The sequence below is a fragment of the Trifolium pratense genome, linkage group LG3 (assembly GCF_020283565.1).
Source record: "Trifolium pratense cultivar HEN17-A07 linkage group LG3, ARS_RC_1.1, whole genome shotgun sequence".
Taxonomy (NCBI): domain Eukaryota; kingdom Viridiplantae; phylum Streptophyta; class Magnoliopsida; order Fabales; family Fabaceae; genus Trifolium; species Trifolium pratense.
The window spans coordinates 18,150,476-18,172,582 of NC_060061.1; the positions used below are offsets into that span (position 1 = coordinate 18,150,476).

Here is a 22,107-nt window from a genome sequence, read left to right on the forward strand (position 1 = left end):
ATGCCTGGCATAGCTAGAGTATTTCCTTCAATTCCATCCGCTTTAGGAGATTCTCCTATTTCGGGGGGAAGACAGGATAGTAATTCTTGTTGCTCGCCGATTGCTGATGCATGTGGGAGTCCCAGTGTTGCTGGAGGGCAGGGTGTGGCTATCCTTATACCGAAACGCAGCAAACGTGCACTTTCTTGTCCACCTAGTGTGAAGAACTCTGCGATATCGGGACCTTGGAGTTTGGAGTGGCTGCAGGATAGGAATCAAGGGGAAGCTGGGGTTCTCTTCTCAGCTAATAAAAGGTTGTGTAAGGGAAACCGCAGTGGCGACCGACAGGAGAGGAATGTTCAGGAGGATCCGAAAAGGAGGAAAGGTGGTGGGGTCTTCCGTCATACTATTTCTAGCATAAAAAAGGTAGCTAGAATGCCTAGTCCGGAGAGAGGTGAGGTATTAAAAGTTCTAAAAAAGAACGAGCGACGTCGCAGAGTAGGATCCGGGGCGCAAAGGCCGGGCAGCGTGAGTCTTCGAAAGTCGTCTACCGTTTCGTCTTCGTCAGTCTCTGCTAATAATGACTGGCAACATTGGGTGGTCATGAAGGGCAATGAGAAAGTGGTTGTCGACGATGTCAGAGAGGTAGGTAAAGCTATTGGAGTGGAGTATAATGGCGTCAATGAGAACATGTTTAGTGTGCTCGCTCGGAAGGGCATAGCCAAGAAGACGGCGTCGGGACAGACGCAGGGAGAAGGAAGTTCTCGATGAAGATTATTTCCTGGAATATTAGGGGTTTGGGGGGTCTAGCAAAAAGACAGGAGGTCCGTAAGTTGGTGGGTACTCAACATCCCTATATGTTGTGCCTCCAAGAAACTAAGTTGCAGTCTTGCGATGATTTTATTTGTTCGACTCTTAGGGGTAACTCGTCTCATGCGTTTTCCTACCGTCCCTCGAATGGGGCTTCAGGGGGCTTGCTAACCCTTTGGGACTCTTCGGAGGTGGAGGTGTGGTCGTCTGAGAGTCTTGAAGGTGTTTTGTGGTGTCATGGTCGGTTTGTTAGGTCGGATGAGGAGTTTTATGTGGCAAATGTTTATGCTCCGTGTGATGATGAGGCGAAGCAATTGTTGTGGGACTCGCTTTCTGCGAAAATCCAAGCGTTGGGGAGATCACGGGTATGTGTGTGCGGGGATTTCAATGCTGTCAGGAGCGTAGATGAACGCCACTCGGTTAGGGCCGGGTATCGTTCCTCAGATCATATCTCTTTCAATCGTTTTATAGATGATAACACCCTGGTTGATCTTCCGCTGTGTGGACGTAAGTACACCTGGTTTAAAGGGGATGGGCTTTCGATGAGTCGTTTGGATAGATTTTTGCTCTCTGGGGAGTGGTGTTTAACATGGCCCAACTGTACACAGGTAGCTCGGATGAGAGGGCTATCAGACCATTGCCCCTTGGTTCTGGCAGCGGATGAGGAGGATTGGGGACCTCGTCCTTTAAGGATGCTTAAATGCTGGAAAGATGTCCCTGGGTATAAGTTGTTTGTGCGAGAGAAGTGAACTTCCTTTCAGATTGATGGTTGGGGTGGATATGTGCTCAAAGAGCAATTTAAAGGATTAAGTTGGCCTTGAAAGATTGGCATGCAACGCACACCCAAAATTTGCCTCGTCGGATTGAGTCTTTGAAAGATAGACTTGCGGCGCTTGATGCGAAGGGGGAAGAGGATGATCTATCTGAAGTTGAGCAAGCGGAACTTCGTGGGGTCTCGTCGGACATTCATTCACTTTCCCGTTTGAACGCAAGTATTTGCTGGCAGCAATCTCGTTCGCGTTGGCTCAAGGGTTTAAATGCTACCTTTATTGCTTTGATCCCCAAAGTTGATAGTCCTCAAAGGTTGAATGATTTCCGGCCTATCTCTCTTGTGAGCAGTCTTTATAAAATTATGGCTAAGGTGTTAGCAAACCGGTTGCGTAATGTGATGGGCAGCGTGATTTCTGAGTCTCAAACTGCTTTTGTTCAGGGTCGGCAAATCCTCGACGGAATTCTTATTGCAAACGAGGTGGTGGATGAGGCACGTAGGGCTAAGAAGGAGTTGCTGCTCTTTAAGGTCGATTTTGAGAAGGCTTATGATTCTGTAGACTGGGGTTACCTTGATGCTGTTATGGGGAGGATGGGTTTCCCAACCCTATGGAGGAAGTGGATTAAGGAATGTGTGTGTACGGCTACAGCTTCGGTTTTAGTCAATGGTAGTCCGACTGATGAGTTTCCTCTTGAGAGAGGCTTAAGACAAGGGGATCCGTTATCCCCTTTTCTCTTCCTGTTGGTTGCTAAGGGTCTACATGTCTTGATGGAGGCCATGGTGGAGCGTAATCTGTTTACGGGGTATAATGTTGGAGATATAACCTCGGTGTCGGTGTCACACCTTCAGTTCGCTGATGATACGTTGTTGTTGGGGTCCAAAAGTTGGGCAAATGTCTGTGTCTTGCGGGCCGTCCTTGTGCTGTTCGAATCTATGTCGGGTTTGCGGGTTAACTTTAACAAAAGCATGTTGGTAGGGGTTAATATTCCTGATTCTTGGCTTGGTGAGGCAGCGTCAGCTTTGTGTTGTAAAGTGGGAAAAATCCCTTTCCTTTATCTGGGCCTACCTATCGGGGGTGATCCGAGGCGTTTGGGTTTTTGGGAACCGGTCGTGAATCGTTTAAAGAGTCGTTTTCTTTCCTTTGGTGGTCGCTTGGTTCTGCTAAAATCTGTGTTGACCTCTCTGCCTGTCTATTCTCTTTCCTTCTTCAAAGCTCCCTCAAGATTATGTTTCAGATAGGTGGCAGTGGCAGCCTGACCCGGACGATGGTTATACAGTGCGTGGTGCATATCAGCTGTTGACATCACAGGATGCAGTTACTTTGGATGCAGCGGCAGGGCTTATTTGACACCCTCAGGTTCCTTTGAAGGTTTCTATCTTTGCATGGCGACTCTTGCGAGACAGGTTACCTACCAAAGCAAACTTGGTTACTCGAGCGATTTTATCTTCGGAGGATCATCTATGTGTTTCTGGTTGCGGGGAGGTTGAGTCAGCTCAGCACTTGTTCCTCTCCTGCAGTACTTTTGGCTCTCTTTGGTCTCTTGTCAGCTCTTGGATTGGCTCGTCTTTGGTGACTGCTCAGACGCTTTCAGATCATTTCATTCAGTTTACTGGTTCAGCGGGTGGTCTTCGAGCACGACATTCTTTTATGCAACTCATCTGGCTTGCTTGTGTGTGGGTTGTGTGGACCGAAAGAAACCATCAGTTGTTTAGAGGCTCGGCGAATTCTTTACTTCATATGTTGGACAAGATCAAGACTTTATCATTCAGGTGGTTGAAAGCAACGAGTAGTACTTTAGCTTTAAACTGTCATAGTTGGTGGTTTAGTCCTATGCTTTGTTTGGGCCTTGTATAGTTTCTTTTGGTTTTACTTTTGATTTTGGTTGTAACTTACTTTAGTCTCTCTTGGTACGTCTTGTGCTGAGAAGACTTTTTGGTATATATATATATATATCTCATTTTGGTCTTTTCAAAAAAAAAACTATTAATTCCTAATATATTATTATTTAATCATTTCACTTTTGAAAAGTTTATGTGATTTCCAAGGCATAAATCATTTTTCAAAAGGTAATATAGTAAACTTAACTCATATTTTGCATTACATCAAGAAAATTAACTACACTTAACTAAATTTCTTAAACACCGCGTAAACAATTATTTTTTCTTATATTTGTATCCGGAGTGAGTATGTTTTAAGCTACCTAAAAGTAAAAATTTAGCATTTAATTATATAAAATATTTAATGCTTAGAAAGTTAAATACACAACTTCCGATAAAAGTTTACTATATTTGTATTCTTAACGTGTGTCCTTAAAGTACATATTAACATTCTCCTAAATATAATTGGTACTATTTCCGTTTTAAAATATAAGCAAAAATTGGTTAGCAAAAATAAATGTATTTTATTTAAATCTTTAACCAAATAGATAAGTTTTTTAGACTTATTTTTGCTTATATTATTTTATGACGGAGAAAATACATTTCCGCTGAGGTAGTCAATGAATACTGGTCTAATAAAGGTGACTCCAAAATTAAAGGTAGCTGCTAGCAGTAGTGGTCCTAGTGGATATATATAGATTAGGGATGACAACGGGCGTCCATGGGTGCGGGTTTGACACTTACCAAACTCACACCCGAAATCATCACCCAAACCCAAACCCAAAGATTGTTCGGGTGGCAAAACAACACTCACGCCCACACCCATTGGGTTTGGGTTTTTTCCACCCAAACCCGTAGCACATTTGAAAATAATTTGCAAATTTAAGAAATTAAATTTCAACATACACTTTGAATTAAATTATAACTAAAATTAAGGTCTTCCAAGGAAATTCAAATATAGACTTTCAAGAAATTACATCATAGACTTTCAAGAAATTAAATTACAACTAAAATTTAAGGTCTTCCAAGAAAATTGAGGGAGACTATGGGGGTAATTAGGTAATTATAAAACATTTCGGATGGGTGTATGGGTTTCGGGTGTGAGTTTGACTGATACCAAACCCACACCCATATTATCGGGTGTCACCCGAACCCAAACTCAAACCCAGTCAAATCGGGTTTCGCCCGTTGACTTGGGTTTGGGTTCGGGTGGGTCTCTCGGATTTGGGTTTTTTTGCCATTCCTAATATAGATAGAAAACGGACAAATCTTGTACATAGCCCGCCATTAACAATTTTATCAACAAACAAAAGCCGCCATATTTTAACGTTTGAATTACATTTTTCTTATTGAAAACATAACCTTTGTTGTTCAACCGTGGTGCTTATAAAAGGAAAATGTGGCAAACCTTTTCTCTCAGGGTAAAACTGTGAAAAGATAAGATCAAACATCATTGTTGAAGAACTAAAAGAATATACATATAACAAGAAACTGTGCACAATGATTTGGCACGGATTGAGCCTCAAGCTAGAAAAGAAATTGCATTAATCACAAAACTTACAAAGTTACAATGTATTTCACTTATTTATACAATGCAAATGATAAACTAACAATTAAGGAACTAAATAACAACTAGAGCCGGCCCAATATAATGTGGGGCCTAAAGCAAAAATTAATATGAGGCATAACACGAAAATGTGTATTTTTTAAGTAAAAAACATTGTTAGAAAGAAAAACGTAAAATAAGTCACTAGATTCAGTCTAGTGGTGAAGGATTTAGGTAGTATGCATGAGGTCATAGGTTCGATCCTCATTGCCAACATTGTAAAAAAAAACGTAAAATTTATATTTACAAAAAATTAAATTAGAATTTTTTTGTAAGAAAATAAAAAATATATCGATTTTATTTGTAATAAAAATAAAATAAAATATTAAAAAAAACTTCTATAATATGAACAAAATAAAAAATATGATTTTTAAGACCAAAAAAATGATTTTTATTGCATTATATTTGTTTTATTCATTTTAATTTAATTTATTTGTTTCATTTTCATATTTTTTATAGTATTTTAAAATGTATTGGTTATATAAGTTAAAACTTATGAGTATTTTTTTATAGAAAAGGTAGAAAACAACACCAGGCATCGGTAGGAGTAGAACCTGCTTCCTCCCACTAACAAATTGCAGGCCTCACTAAGACTCAAACCCATGTCTCATGGAAGAAACATTTTTCTCTCCCGACCCCCCTCATTTCTTTTATACCCCCGAAAAATCCAATTTTGCCCCTTGCGGTTTGAAATGTTTTTGCCAAAAAACTTCGATTTATATTCACCGAAGCCAAATATTAGACCATTTCGGTAACTGCGAACCGAACATTAGCGTTTTCGGTACACAGAAAACGAACGTCAGTTTGTTCGGTACCTGCGAACCGAAATATGATAGATTTCGGTACGTTGGTCGCTGGAATTAGGCCATTTTCGGTAGCAGTTTACCGAAATAATTGTTTCGGTACCTGCGAACCGAAATGTCCCAAATTTCGGTAAGTGGTTACCGAAATTTATCAGCATGTCATATTATTTCGGTTTGTATAAACTGCAGTACCCCCAAGGACAAAAACGGAAATTCAGGGGGTAGAAAAGAATTGAGAGGGGTTGGGAGAGAAAACATCAACATACTAAGAGCGCGACCAACTGGGCTACAAGGCCTTACTGACAAAATTGGAACTACATAACAAAGACGCCGTATATAAGTAATCAGGTCTCTGCACAAGGCAAACAGAGACCAGTAAAAGTAGAACTACATAACAAAGACGCCATATATAAGTGGAGCACCTAAAAAAACCAAAACATACACCACCTAAAAGAGGTCCACTTCTAATCTCATACTTAGAACAACACCCCTCGACTTCCAGACCACCAGAGAAACACCAAACCCGATCCACAAAGTTGCCACTAGAAACTAACTCCCGACCTTGAATAAAAAGTGATCGGTCCATCAGAATCCAAAAAACAGCTCCGTAAGTCAAAAATTGATGTGACAACGGTAGAATGAGAACCTAGGCAGATAAGTCTAACAGTCAACACCTACGCGATAAAGATCAACCAGATACAAAGAATCCTACAAATCTCAACAAATTTGGAAACCAAAAGAAATTCAAAAAAAAGTCATGCAAATCTCAAAGATTAATTGAATAGCAAATTGAATTGATAAAAAGAGTATTAATACAAACATATGAAACCGATAGATTCATACAAGTTTATCTTAATAAAACCAATTAAAAAAAAAAAAAAAAAGAACTAGCTACTCATAGTAAAGTAGAATAAAATAAAGGGAGAAAAAAATTGAACCAAAGAACTAAAATGAGTCACAAGCTTGCAGCCATATTTCAATTCCTTGTGATGCTATTTTCATTCTCCATCCGCCACCGTTACTCCGTTCCGTCCCGTCCTTTTCTCTCCTGCGCCTCTCTGTTCTTGTTCTTCCTTCAATTCCTTCACTTGCAAGACCTTCTCTATTGGGCCAAATGTCAATATAAGCCCATATGTTTTCACTTTTTTAATGGGGCAGCTTTGGAAATGTCTTTCTCTTCTTTTACTATTCACACCTCACTCAACCATAAACCTATTAAGTTGAACCAAGAAAATAAAAACTATACAAAATATCATGTTAATAGAGAAAAAGACATAATTGACTCAATAAATCAAAAATTGCAATTTATTTAAAATGATTCTAAATTAAACACTAAACTAATAAAATGATATTAAAACTTATTAAAAAAACTCTAAAAAATAGTGATTAATGAGAAGTCATCAGTGTGTTACAACGGAAACTTTAACCATTAAAATAATAGAAACTCATCGAATGACTATACTATAGAATGAATTGGAAAAATGTGGAATTGAGAAATTGATAAGCTTAAAAAAATTATTCTTAAACTTCATACTTATCAAGTAGAGAAAAAGATGTCATTGTCTGAAATATAAAATGAATGAAGTAATTGACTTCATAGATTATTTTTCTATTTCATTTTATTATTCTATTAATTATGGTTTACCTTAACGTGGTTTTTCTAATAAAAAAAATACATAGTGATTTGTACCAAACAAAATATTAAAATACGGGGGTATTGATAAAAAAAAAACCTACATGGAGGTATTAAGCAAAAAATAACTTACACGGGGTGAGACATACATTTGTAGATTTTATTATATAAAAAATACGATATCAATTGAAAGCAGGGAAAGTAACAATGATTTTATATATAAAAAAAAGAATTAAAAGCAATAATATCATGTATTACTTTATTTTTATTCTCCATACATCACTGTAAAATAAACAAATAAAAATAAAAACAAATAGATACATTTTTTAAAATTTGCACATTAACAAACGAGATATGCTTAAAAAAATTATATAAATTTTTTTTTGTGTCAAGCAAATGACAAACAATTCTACTGTTCATTACTTTTAAATAAATAATATTAAAATTAAAATCGCCCCATTTTGCTTCTCAAATGTGAAATTTTTTCACACGGGGACATGAGATAAAATACTCATGAAGAAAACAAATGTCTAAAGGAGAGAGATGACGATTAAGAACAAATATATTAACCGTTAGATTAGTTTTTGCATAATGACCTTTTTTTTATGAAAATAAAAGAACAAATATATGAACATGTGAGTTGGGAACGTGGAGTGGAGTATCACTCTCTATTATGTCATTTCTCTTTAAAATCTTCAAAATTTGGATCTTTTATCATATTTAAATAAACTATTACATTAAATATAAAATTAATTTTACAAATAATTAAAAAAATCACAATATTAAAATTTTAATAATCCATATTTTTCATGTGTGAAAAAAAATAATTTATATTTTTCATAGAACATTAACCCGGGCGATAGCACGGGTAAGTTATACTAGTTTATTTAAAATGATTCTAAATTAAACACTAAACTAATAAAATGATATTAAAACTTATTAAAAAAACTCTAAAAAATAGTGATTAATGAGAAGTCATCAGTGTGTTACAACGGAAACTTTAACCATTAACCCTCACATGTAGTTTGAGCTAAAGCCCTATACCCAACTTCTGATGATGATCTAGAAACAACATTTTATTTCTTGCTTTTCCAACTTATGAGAGAATTACCAAGAAAGAAACAAAAATTTGTAGTGGATCTTCTAGTGTCCGAGCATGCACCCCAATCATAATCAGAGAAGCCTTGGAGAGTTAGAGATGATTTGGAATAAAAAAAAAAGGCCTTTTTTGGACACAACAATGAGCCGATGGCTTTTGATATTTTGGTTTCAAGTAGACTGTAATTTTTACGGTTCTTTCTGACACACCTTGTACTAGCAAGGATTGACCGTTGGTGTTAATATATTTCATTTTTGCTTCTTAAGAAAAAATTGATAATAATAATAATAATAAAACGGATGGACTCAAAACTAGTGGGTTAGACAAATGAATTCTAATTTTTTTATGTCTCTTTTTTCTCTAAATAAAATCATAAACAATAAAAACAAAATATTATAACATATTTTTTTGGATTTTCTAAAAAATTCACAAAATTAATGAAATGCTTAAAAAATGGTTAAAAATGTATGAAATTACAAAAATAAAAGTCTACTAATTAAAACAAACACAATTCGAATGCAGAGGAAAAAGTCGGGACAAATTTGGAGTGCTACAGTATGATGTAATTTTCCTTGTTGTAATTGCGTACAAAATCTACATAATTTATCGACATATTCATTAATAGAGCTGTCAAAATAGGCCGGACTATCGGACCAGTAGCCCTATATTTTAAGAAGGGACGAGCCTAAAAAAACACGGGAAAAAAGTATCGAGCCTAGGCCAGCCCATCGGGCCTATATTTTTTATGGATCGTACTGGGTTAGCCCACCGGGCTCGGCAGTCGGTCTGCTAAAAACAAAAAAAAAAATAGTTTTTTTTTGAATAAATTTTTTAAAAATATGTTTCATTTGGGCTAATGAATTTTATATAATAAAGTCCAAAAAAGGAATCTAAACTTAGTGACTCTCTCAAATGCAGAGGAAATATTCAAAAACATTGTGCAAGCTCATCATTTAGTATTGGAGGTCGTATCTTAAATAAGTATAGGATCTCCTTACTCTCTGACAGTGTGCTAGTTCTCATTTGTACATGTAATTGGTTGCATGATTTTAAGAAAACTGAACCTTCTGGTAAGTTTAATTAATAATCCTTCTGTTTTTTTTTTTTTGGTCAGGAATAATCCTTCTGTTTTATTTGCGACTAGATTAATTCACCGTGCCAAGCAGAAGTTATTTTTTACTTATAAAAAATGTAAATGTTATTTATTTTTATTTTTTTTTTGTGAAAAAAACGTAAATGTTTAAAAATAAAATTTGTAGTTTATTTTTCTTCATTTTTGATAGAAATGTGTTTATGTTATAGGATATATGATATGTAAGTCTGTATTTATTTTTGGTATTAAATATTCAGCCCGTGTATAAGATGTATATTAAACATTTATTTCTTTATTTGTAAAATGTTCATCCACATATATCAACAAATATTGTGAAATGTCCATCCCCGTGTATTATTTATAATAAACATTCATTCATTTACCTGTAAAAAGTTCATTCATGTGTATAAGATTTTATATTATTTTTATTAAAAAGGTATAAGATTTTATATTAATATGTTACTTCTATTAAAATATTAATTCATGAATCGAACTCAAGTTCTTCCGAACGATCCGTCCTAGAGGAAACTCATTAACCACTTGCGCTCAATGTCTTGGTTATTTTTGTTGAAAAAGATGAATGTAACTGAATTCATAACTGAATTCTAGAGAGAAAAGGAGTAAAAGAAAGGGAAAAAAATATTATTGAATGAATGAATCGTGAATATAGTGCTTTATGTCACTATATATACACTGTGTAGTACAATGTGTAGTACACATTCAGTTAGGAAGTACAAAAGTAAAGTACAAGTGAGGCCTAAGAGTAGGAGTTCTATTGTTTCAATTCTTCTTTTCTTAACAGCTTCCCACAAGCTTGAGCTTGGTATATATCCAACAAGCTAAGCTTGGATATGAAGGCATTGAACTTAGCCACTGGCAGTGCTTTTGTCAAACAATCAGCTAGTTGTTCTTGTGTTGAAATGGGCAAGAGTCTAAGTAGGCCTTGTTGAACTTTTTCACGCACCAAATGACAATCTATTTCTAGATGTTTAGTTCGTTCATGGAAGACAGGATTGGAGGCTATATGCAGTGCACTTTGATTATCACAGTACAGGACAGGTGGTCTAGTGCAGAAAATATTGAGATCTTTGAGTAAAAATAGAATCCAAATGAGTTCACAAGTGGCAGTAGAGAGTGCTCTGTATTCAGCTTCAGAGGATGACCTAGACACAGTGATTTGTTTCTTAGCTTTCCAAGAGATAAGAGAATTGCCGAGAAAAAAACAATAACCTGAAATGGATCTTCTGCTATCAATACACCCAGCCCAGTCAGCATCTGAATAGCCCAAAATTTGAATTTCTGAAGTTCTAGGGAACATCAAACCTCTTCCAGGACTATGCTTAAGATACCTCACAATCCTACAAGCTGCATGATAATGAGTAACTGTAGGTTTTTGCAGAAACTGGCTGAGTTGTTGAACTGCAAAACTAATGTCAGGTCTCGTATGTGTAAGGTATAGAAGTCTTCCAACAAGCCTTCTGTAAGAAGATACATCTTCATACAGCTTCCCAGCATCTTGATGTAGCTTAATAGAAGGATCAAGAGGTGTAGCTGCAGGTTTAGAACCTAATAAACCAGAATCCTTTAGTAAATCCAAACAGTATTTTCTCTGTGATACACTGATTCCTTGCTTGGAATGGGCAACTTCTAAACCAAGAAAATATTTAAGCACACCAAGATCTTTGATTTTAAAATTATCATCTAAAATGGTTTTAATTCTCTGAAACTCTGTAAGTGAAGTACCAGCTAGGATAATGTCATCAACATAGATAAGTAAAGCAGTAAAAACATTATCCTTATGATAAGTAAAGAGAGAATAGTCTGCAGTAGATTGTGTGTACCCTTGTTGAAGCAATAAAGATGTTAATCTTTCATACCACTTTCTGCTTGTCTGCTTAAGCCCATAGAGACTCTTGAGCAACTTGCATACTTGGTTGGGTTTTGGAGAATTAACACCTTCTGGAACAGTCATGTAAACATCCTCCTTTAATTCTCCATGTAGAAAAACATTATTTACATCTAATTGATGTAAATGCCAATGCTTTGATACCATGTTGAGAAAGATGAATGTAACTGAATTCATAACTGAATTTCATAACTGAATTCTAGAGAGAAAAGGAGTAAAAGAAAGGGAAAAAAATATTATTGAATGAATGAATCGTGAATATAGTGCTTTATGTCACTATATATACACCGTGTAGTACAATGTGTAGTACACATTCAGTTAGGAAGTACAAAAGTAAAATACAAGTGAGGCCTAAGAGTAGGAGTTATATTGTTTCAATTCTTCTTTTCTTAACAATTTTTTCAATTGTTTTTAGTTGTAATAAATTTAGGGCAATGTTAACTTGTGTCCTTAAGGCACATGATAAGAAGCAATAAATGATGGTTGGTCCCACCCAAAATTAACTTCAGTCAAAATAATATAAAAAGAGTGTTTTTATTTTTTATTTTTCCAAAATTATCCTCTTCTGTGAGCAACTATGGTGGTTCTTTACAATGGTGGGTTGGTCACTGAGGATTGAGGAGGATAGGTCAGCAACGAAGGAATGAGTGGATCCTCTGATTTACTTTTATGAATGAATTTTTGAATAAACTAAAATAAGGGACACGTGGCATGATCAGGTACGTGAGATTGATCTAATAGGTGTGATTGGATAAAAAATATACATATAATAAGCAAAAGAAAATGTCAGGCGTGTGTGTTTAAATGTAAATGGAAGTGGGTGTGTGATATAGTTGAAGGCAATTTTGTCTTTAAAAATTTTATGAGACACAATTTATGATATTGTTTCTTTCAAAGTAAAATAAGTGGAGTCAACCATCATTTATTGCTCCTTATCATGTGCCTTAAGGGCACAAGTTAACAGCACCCATAAATTTAATCTTGTGTCTAATATTTTAAATATAATACTTAAATACTTGTATGATATTTTTTAAAATAAATTAAAATTATGTTAATATATTATTTATATTAAATATTCATTATTACTTGTAATATCTTCATCCCCGTGGTCCCATAGTATAACTTGGTTGGTACAGTAGACCTTATGGGATCAAACTTTTTTCTAACCCAAATTCTCTTTTTCTCCACAATTAAAAGTGTGCGAGTCTAAACACTAATAAAACATAAAAAACTTTTAATTTTATCTCATGTATAAAAATTCGAATATTCTACCTATCATACAAATATTTAGCTGTGTTAGTGTTTTCCTCGTGAGATCCTAAAATTTAATTTTAAACTATAGATGACTTATAATTGTGATCCATCCCATATTTTCTTGCTCAAAAACATATTTTATATTTTTTCTTTTTATATTGAGAGATCAACTTTCTAGAATAAAAAAGACCAACCTTTTAAATAATTTATTTATGGTAGGTTCAAATAATTCCTCACAGACTTATATAGTTAATGCATTCAAATCAAATAGTGCTGTTAATATATACTATTTTAAGAGCATAGTAGAAAATTATGCAAAGTGGTATCGAGTTGATCATAACCAAATATTGGTTAGCAAACATTCATAAGAAATATAGTAGAAAATTACATTTAGGAAATATTATAAAATTAACTTATAAATACATCTAAAGAAATATTCTTTGTGCATTTTTAGTTTGCCCTTAGATCCATCATGTAATTATTGTTGGTGGTATTCTAGAGGTGGTATATTATAAACTATATTGTTGCAGAATATAGAATAAGAAAATATTTTTGGGCTGAATATTCATGTATTTTTCTTATGTCAAAATGCATCTCACACACATGAATATATATAGCATGAGTAGTGATGGTTACAACTATTAAAGAGTCACCACTACTAGGTGCTTAATCAATAATTAAACACTCCACTAAGCACTAAGTGGTCCCACTAATAACAATGACAATTCACTCATGTAACTCTTCACTTACACTAAATAATTTCCACTATCTTAACATATTCCACTAACATGAACAACACATTAACTAACAATTATAAGTGAACAAAAAATAGTCCAATAAATTCTTAAATAATAATAGTGCACTACATTTATATTTTTAAGAGTATGAGCTTGTTCACGCTTTTGCAAAAGCATTCACAATTTTAGTTCATATCTATGACAGGAATAAAAAGGAAAAGAAGAATTATCATGCCAAAGGAGAGACTATAGTACGTTTGAGATATCTTTGAGCCCATGTGGCTCGGATTCATTGTCTCTCAATGATATCTTATTGAAAAAGATTATTACAAATATATATAAAAACATGTCCATGTGAGCATAATTCAGTTGACAGCGACATTGTATGGACACCAGAGTTCAAACCTCAATACTCTCACCAATTCATTTTAAAAGGTGAAATTCTAACCACCGCAGACTACTTGACAAAAAAAAAAGGAAAATTCTATGGTACATTCCTTAGTTGGAATGTTTTGGTACATTCCAAAACTGGCCAATGAGGATGCAGTGTTGACCAACTTTGAATGATATGATACAACCTTTATGTATGGTACTTACCATGGAACTTACCATCTTTTAATATTTCAATTAAGTCCCTTACATATTAAAACTTACACAATTACCCCAATATTTATATTTTGTTAATTTTAATTATGAATGTAAAATCAATTAAAACTAAAATTAAATAATAAAACAAAAACATGACAAATTAACTTTTGAATTTTTTTTCAATCAAACATCGTTTTCCTTCTTCTGAGGTTGTGTTCATTACCAGCAAATACACAACATCATCATCTTCTGAGTTTGAGTTTGTGTTCATCACCAACAAAGTGTAAACAACAACATTAACCTCGAATACGCTCGCCATTGTTGGACGAACTTGCTAGCTCATCGTTTTCCTCTTTTGAGTTTGAAAGAAACTCCATTCGACGGCGAGTTTGTGGAAGAAGTTTGCGTGTGCGTTTGCATAAGGTAAATACGAAACAGAAATAGTTTGCGTGTGCATAAGAATTAATTTGATTTCAATTTGGGAATTAGGGTTTATGCAGAAAATCAGTTTGATTTCGTTTGGGAGTTAGGGTTCATGCTGAAATTGAATTGCAGTTTTATTTGTAATTAGTTATTAAGAATTAGTTTGATTTTCAATTTGGGAATTAGATTTAATTTGTTTTCTATATAAAATTAGTCGTGTGTATAAATTTGATTTTCAGTTGTGTTAGTTACCTTTCATTTTGTTTATGAATTTTGGAGGTATTGTTTTTGATGGTGACAATTGTTGTGTTTCAGGTTCACAACAATGGTAAAAATTGATGAATCTCTAGATGTTGATTCGAATGAAGTTAGTTCAACCGATAGTCATACATCTGATGATGAGGATTCCAGCTATTCGGTGTCCGGTGGGCATGATAGGTCAGATGATGGCGATGATACTGGTGACCACCATGATGATGATGATGATGATGGTGATGATGATGATGATGATGATGACCATGATTTTGGTGATGAAGCATCTATAGGTGAAAGAGCGGTACGTATTAATTCTATGACTGCTGATGAAATTCGTGGTATGGAATTTGGTAGTGTTGACGAAGCTTATGAATTTTATTATCAATACGGTAAATGTAAAGGTTTTTCCGTTAGGAAAAGTGATGATAAGAAAAAAATAGGGCCTGATGGTAGTAAAATAATAACAAACAAGCTTTTTGTATGCAGTAGACAAGGTTTACGAGATAAGAGACACATATCTAGGTTAGATAGGAAAAGAGAGCATAGACGTTTGACACGTACGAAATGCACGGCTAGGTTTCGTGTGACATACAAAGCCGATAAAGGTAGATTTGTAGTGTCTGTGTTTGAAGAGACTCATAACCATGAATTAACATCAGCTAGGTTTGTGCACTTACACCCGGTTTATCGTAAAATTAGCGAAGCAGATAGAGCTCAGGTTGATGGTATGCAGTCACGTGGAATTAGAACTTGTCATATTATGGGGTACATGGTTGCTCAGAAGGGTGGATATGGTGGTGTTGGGTTTACGAAGAAAGATCTTTATAATTATTTTGATAAAAAAATGCGTGATATTGTTAAAGATGGTGATGTTGCCGCATCGCTACATTATCTTAATGCAAAGTCAGCTACTGATCCCATGCTCTATGCTGAATATGCTGCTGACACTAGCAATGGACGGATGAAGTCTCTTTTTTGGGCTGATGGGACCAGTAGATCTGACTACTTCTGTTTTGGAGATGTGGTTGCATTTGACACAACATACAAGAGGAACAAATACAACCTCCCGCTGGTTATATTTTCAGGTTGTAACCACCATTCCCAAACAATAATTTTTGGCGCTGCGTTGGTATCAGATGAAACCACGGAGACGTATAAGTGGGTGTTGAATTGTTTTTTGGAGTGTATGGAAAATAAACGCCCAAAAGCTGTGGTGACAGATGGAGATGGGGCTATGAGGGAGGCTATAAAAGAGGTTTTCCCCGATGCGACCCATCGGTTATGTGCCTGGCATTTGAATAAGAATGCAGGTGAGAATGTGAAGAATTCAGGTTTTTTGAAGGGATTTAAAAAAGCCATGTTCTCAAATTTTTCAAAGGATGATTTTGAAGAGTATTGGTCAGAGATGATTAAAGAAAATGGAGTTGAAGGACATCCTTGGGTTATCAAAACCTACGAGAACAAGTTACTATGGGCAACTGCATACCTGCGGGATAAGTTTTTTGGACGTATAAGAACTACGTCTCAATGTGAAGCAATCAATGCAATAATAAAGAGTTATGTCAGAAAGAAAGGATGCATCTTTGAATTTATGCAAAATTTTGAGCAGGCTCTAAGAGGCTACAGAAACAATGAACTTGTTGAAGATTTTAAGTCAAAGTTTTCAGAACCTGTGTTGACAACTCAATTACGTTTGATTGAGAGCAATGCCGCTAAAATCTATACAGCGGAGATTTTCAAAGAAGTGAAAGAAGAAATTATGAAGGCCGGTGAATTGATTGTTAAGCATAAAAAGGAAATTGGAGATACTAAGTTTTATACTTTGACTAAATATTGTCGGGATGTGTATGAAAGAACAGTTGTTTACGATGGTGATACATTCCAATGTTCGTGCCGGTTGTTTGATTCTCGTGGACTTCCTTGTTCTCATATTTTTCACGTGATGAAGGAAGAACATGTTGATCACATTCCTAGCACTTTGGTATTGTCGCGATGGACCAAGGATGCTAAAATTGATTATTTGAACATGGTGGATGTTAATGATCCAGTTGATTCCGATGTGATTGAGCTTGCCCGTTTTGGTGCATATTGTTCTGTTCTGACATCATTTTGCAAAGAAGCTTCTAAAAAGAATGGTGTGTATGGTGACATTATGGATGACCTCATGAATTTAAAAAAAAAATATTGCAGTGTTGAGGATCCTATTGGAACACAAAAGTCAGTTGTTGGTGATCCTATCCCGGTTCAGAGTAAAGGTGCTCCAAAGAAAAAAAAGAATGACGCAAAAGCTCTCAGGCATTGTACTCATTGCAAGAGTACAACTCATAATGCGAGGACTTGTTCGGTAATTTTAATAATTCTTGATTGTTTATCTTTCGACTCATATAATATGTTTTATTAATTATATTGTTTTATATTTGTAGTAAAATTTCTTTTTTATTGTTATAAACAGGACAAAAAGAGAAAAAAAAGTTGCAACGCTGAAAGTAGTGTGCAAGACATAAATTCAGAGCTACCGGTTGACGTTGGTGAAAGTAGTGTGCGACAGAAAAAGAAGAAATGTGCAGAGCAACCGAAAGACCTTTGCGAAAGTAGAGTGGCACCAAAAAAGAAGAAATGTTCAGAGCTACCGAAAGATCGTTGTGAAAGTATTGTGCAAAAGAAAAATAAATGTTCGGTGCAACTGAAAGAGCGTGGCGCTAATGTGTCAACACCAACACATATTGATGTTACTAGTGCGACCGGGCAATTCACTCCGATGTATGGATTTCAACATATGATTCCTATGTTACATCCGGTTATGCAACAGATGCACGTACCATCTGGACAACATGTTCCACCTGCACAACATGTAACTTCTGTACCACATGTACCACCTATATACCAAATGTATGGAATGAATGTTGGTGCAAATTCAACTTCGTGTTATGGTCTGTTACAACATGTGATGAAATCTGCTGATGGACAACAATGAGTTTTTCTTTATTTGGGCTGTAATGTTTATGATATTTTGAAACTAAGTTTATTGTTTTAAATGTACATTTACATTGAGATTTGGAATGAATTGAACCATAAATTATTGTTTTTAAGGTACTGTTAAATTATGATTGATTTTTGGTACTTAATGTTTGTTGACACTTGGACTGGGCAATGGGCTTAAAGGCAAAATCAAACTAACCCAATTAATATGAGAAAGGAAGCAGGCCCAACACAATTAAATTCTAAACGTCCATTTGGCGATACAAGGCCTTGGCGAGGTGGGTGATGACGGATAACGCCCATAAGACGGATTTGCATACGATAATAAAATATCTTCATCCTTCCCTGCCTTAGCGATTAACTTGGGAACGAAGAAACCAACTCCTTGAAACTGCCATGGCTTGGAGACCAAGGTTTTATTCCTACTTTCACGCTGCATCACCGGAAAAGGCGCTGAAGACCGGATTTGTAGGAACCCTAGCTTGGAGAAGAAGGCTTTAATGGTCTATAAATAGTTTGATATTCTCATCTGTAAAGAGGATCGAATTCTGACTTATAAAACTCCCAGGGTTGTTGGGATTGAACTGAGTGTAATCACACCATTTGATCAATAATACAAACCCCCTTGTTTTTTAGCAGAACATTTTGGCGCCCACCGTGGGGCTGCGGTAAAATCATTTGATCCCAGCCTATCACAGCAACTAGACAAGAAATCAAACATCTTCACATGGCTGGAGAGCATGGAAACAACGATAGCTCTAGCGTTAACACCCTGCAAGCCGCCGTCGTAGAAATACGGCGCTTACAAACTCAGATTGCGGCCATCGAAGCCGAAAGAACTAATGAGAAAGAGAAAGCGAAATTGATTTCGGAGGAGGAGGAGGGAGAGGGCGTCATGGACGTACAGCCCTTAGCACAACACTTGTGGGATGCCCAAGTGGTGGAAACAATCAAGGTTCCTCACCTTCCTACCTTCGACGGAAAGACGGATCCAAGGGAGCACCTGATGGCAATTGGAATACAAACCGCCATAATCAATGCTCCGGAACATCTAAAGTGTAAATTACTAGCCGGCACCTTCAAGGATGTCGCCCTACGTTGGTACATGAACCTTCCAAAGAACTCAATTGAGAGTTATGCTGACTTTCATAAAAAATTTATTCACCAGTTCGCTGGATCGAAACACGTGAAAGTCACATCAACCAGTCTTTTCTCCATCCGCCAAAACCATGGCGAGTCATTGCGTAACTTCCTCGCCAGATTTAGCGAAGCCACCATCAAAGTCTCAAATCCAAATCAGGAGATGTTCGTGGCAGCCTTCCACAATGGGCTAAGAGCAGGACATTTCAATGAGTCCTTAGCCCAAAAGCCAGCCTCGTCAATGCAAGAGGTGAACAAGAGGGCGGAGTGTTATATAAAGGGCGAAGAAAGTAACGCCGAGAAAAGGCAAAGAGACGTTAAGGAGAAGGAATACGTGGGCCGTGCCACTAGAGCGCCCGAACACCCACGACCAAAATCGGGAGGCCACCAAGGAGACCCATGGCAGAGGCATCATGGGAAGCCCTACCGCCAACCGCCCAGAAGAGAATTCAGGAATCATCCCGCCAATGAAGACCTCACGCCATTAAACGCCTCAAAAGTTTACGTCTTAAACGAAATTCTGGCCACTGGTTTGGCAAGCCTCCCCCCAAGGAGAACCAGTAACATCCCCATGGGCTGGACGATAACGCCTGGTGCGCATATCACAGGTGTAGAGGTCACTCCACAGAAAAATGCTTCCGCTTAAGAGATTTAATCGAAGAACTGATAAAAAGCGGACACCTTCGCAAATTCATTGACGACGCCGCCCAAGGGCGGGTTGTCGTGCCAAAAGTCCCCCGACAGGAGCCACGAGACCCTCCTGGGCCAAATAGAGAGCCTCCCAAGGGGAGAATCTCCGTGAATACAATAGCAGGAGGATTCTCAGGCGGGGGTGAATCAAGCTCAGCAAGGAAAAGGTATGTACGCCGAGCCATCTCGGAAATATACCTCGTAAGTCAGCCCCAGCCATTAGACGTACCAGATTTGGCGTTCACGGCAAAGGATGGTTTGGAGGTAGCACCTCATGACGATGATCCATTAGTGATACAAGTCCAAATTTTGAACTGTGATGTAAAAAGAGTACTGATAGATTCAGGGAGTTCAGCGGACATTATGTACTGGGAAGCTTTCAAGGCCATGCAATTAGCAGAAGAGCAATTGCAACCATACTCCGGAACCCTGGTTGGGTTCTCTGGCGAACAAGTGGACGTAATGGGCTACGCCTCCCTTCTTACCACGTTTGGAGAAGGCAGCAACGCCAAAACTATCAAGGTGCGATACCTGGTAGTTAAAACTCCTTTTACCTCCTATAATATTATTATAGGAAGGCCCGCCTTTAACACATTAGGGGCGGCCATGTCCACTCTATACCTAGCAATAAAATACCCCCTTGAGAATGGGGGAGTAGGAACAGTAAGGGGCGATCAGCTCCTCGCCAAGAAATGCTACGAGTCTAGCTTAAAGATACGACACCGAACTTCCAGCGCAAGCGGAAAATTCGGAAGAAGACAAGCCGCAATTCCAGGCGGCATAAACATCATAGAGAGCGCAGATATGGATCCGAGGGAGGAATTTCAAGATCGAAGGGTAAGTCCTATAGAAGACCTGGAGCAGGTTCAAATTGGCGATCACCCACACCAGACAACCAGCTTGGGAACAGCATTGCCCAGCGAAGAGAGGAGACGAATCATCAAAATCTTGAAGGATAGCGCTGATCTATTCGCATGGAAGCCTTCAGATATGCCAGGGATTGACGAAGGGGTGATAACACATAAACTTTCAATATCACCCAGCACAAAACCAGTTTCCCAAAGAAAAAGGAAGGTGGGAGAAGAAAGACGAGTCGCTATAGCAGAAGAAGTAGAGAAACTAAAGGAAGCGGGATTCATCGAAGAAATAAAATACCCCTCATGGTTGGCAAACGTCGTCATGGTGAAAAAGGCCAACGGAAAGTGGAGAATGTGCGTGGACTTCACAGACTTAAACAAGGCGTGTCCCAAAGATCCATATCCCCTACCCAACATAGACAGGTTAATTGATGGCACCTCGGGGTGCAAGATGCTGAGTTTCATGGACGCCTACTCCGGATACAATCAAATAAAGATGAACCCCTCAGACGCCTGCCATACAGCCTTTATGTCGAACACCTGCAATTATTTTTACAACGTCATGCCTTTTGGATTGAAGAATGCGGGAGCAACATACCAAAGGTTGATGGACAGGGTTTTTGCCAAGCAAATAGGGAAGAACTTAGAGGTATATATCGACGACATGGTAGTAAAAACTTCCGAGGGAAGTCGCCATGATGATGATCTGTTGGACATCATGGGATCAGTAAGAAAGTACAACATGAGACTAAACCCAGCAAAGTGTTCCTTTGGAGTACAAGCCGGGAAATTCTTAGGGTTTATGCTCACCAGCAGAGGAATAGAGGCTAACCCCGAAAAATGCCAAGCCATCATAGACATGAGGAGCCCTACATCCGTGAAAGAAGTACAAACCTTGACAGGCAGAATAGCGGCACTATCCAGATTTCTATCATGTGCGGGCGAAAAGGGTTTCCACTTCTTCACATCCCTTAGAAAAAATGAGAGATTCTCTTGGACACCAGAATGTGAAGAAGCCTTCAGACAACTAAAAGAGTTCCTAGCATCACCGCCCATCTTGACACGCCCATTACCAGGTAACACCCTTTACCTGTATCTCGCAGTTTCGGATAGAGCTTTGAGTTCAGCTCTAGTTCAGGAAATAGAGGGCGAAGAAAAACCTATATATTTTGTAAGTAGAACCCTAAGGGGAGCAGAAACAAGGTATCAAAGAATAGAAAGGTTATCTCTTGCAGTAGTTGTCACAGCCAGAAAATTAAGGCAGTACTTTCAAGGCCACCAGGTAGTTGTTAGAACAGATTACCCCATCAAGAACGTCCTCCGAAAGCCAGACTTGGCAGGAAGGATGGTAGCGTGGTCCGTTGAACTATCAGAATTTGACATCACCTTCTCACCTAGAGGGGCCATTAAGTCACAAAGACTAGCTGATTTTGTATTGGAAATGTCTACCCCGCCAACAACAGAAAAAACGGCGTCTTGGACACTCTCAGTTGATGGGGCCTCCAATGTGCGAGGAAGTGGAGCCGGAATAGTACTGGAAGGACCAGATGGCGTTATGATAGAACAATCACTACGTTTCGCCTTCAAAGCCAGCAACAACCAAGCGGA

General features: G+C 37.3%; 1 protein-coding gene across 1 annotated transcript; it reads left to right on the plus strand.

Moving 5' to 3' along the window:
* Positions 1-14,035: 14,035 nt before the first annotated feature.
* LOC123914704 (protein FAR1-RELATED SEQUENCE 5-like) lies at positions 14,036-17,807 on the plus strand. Its single transcript, XM_045965887.1, has 3 exons — positions 14,036-14,578; positions 14,894-17,177; positions 17,286-17,807. The coding sequence occupies exons 2-3, from the start codon at positions 14,904-14,906 to the stop codon at positions 17,805-17,807; spliced, it is 2,796 nt and encodes a 931-aa protein (XP_045821843.1). The 5' UTR covers positions 14,036-14,578; positions 14,894-14,903.
* Positions 17,808-22,107: the final 4,300 nt, after the last annotated feature.

What these genes read in the sequence shown, in the direction of transcription:
- LOC123914704 (XM_045965887.1), top strand. Translation starts at nt 14,904, where the DNA reads ATGGTAAAAATTGATGAATCTCTAGATGTTGATTCGAATGAAGTTAGT. An exon ending in ATAATGCGAGGACTTGTTCG is followed by an intron (nt 17,178 to 17,285) that starts GTAATTTTAATA and finishes TGTTATAAACAG; the next exon opens with GACAAAAAGAGAAAAAAAAG.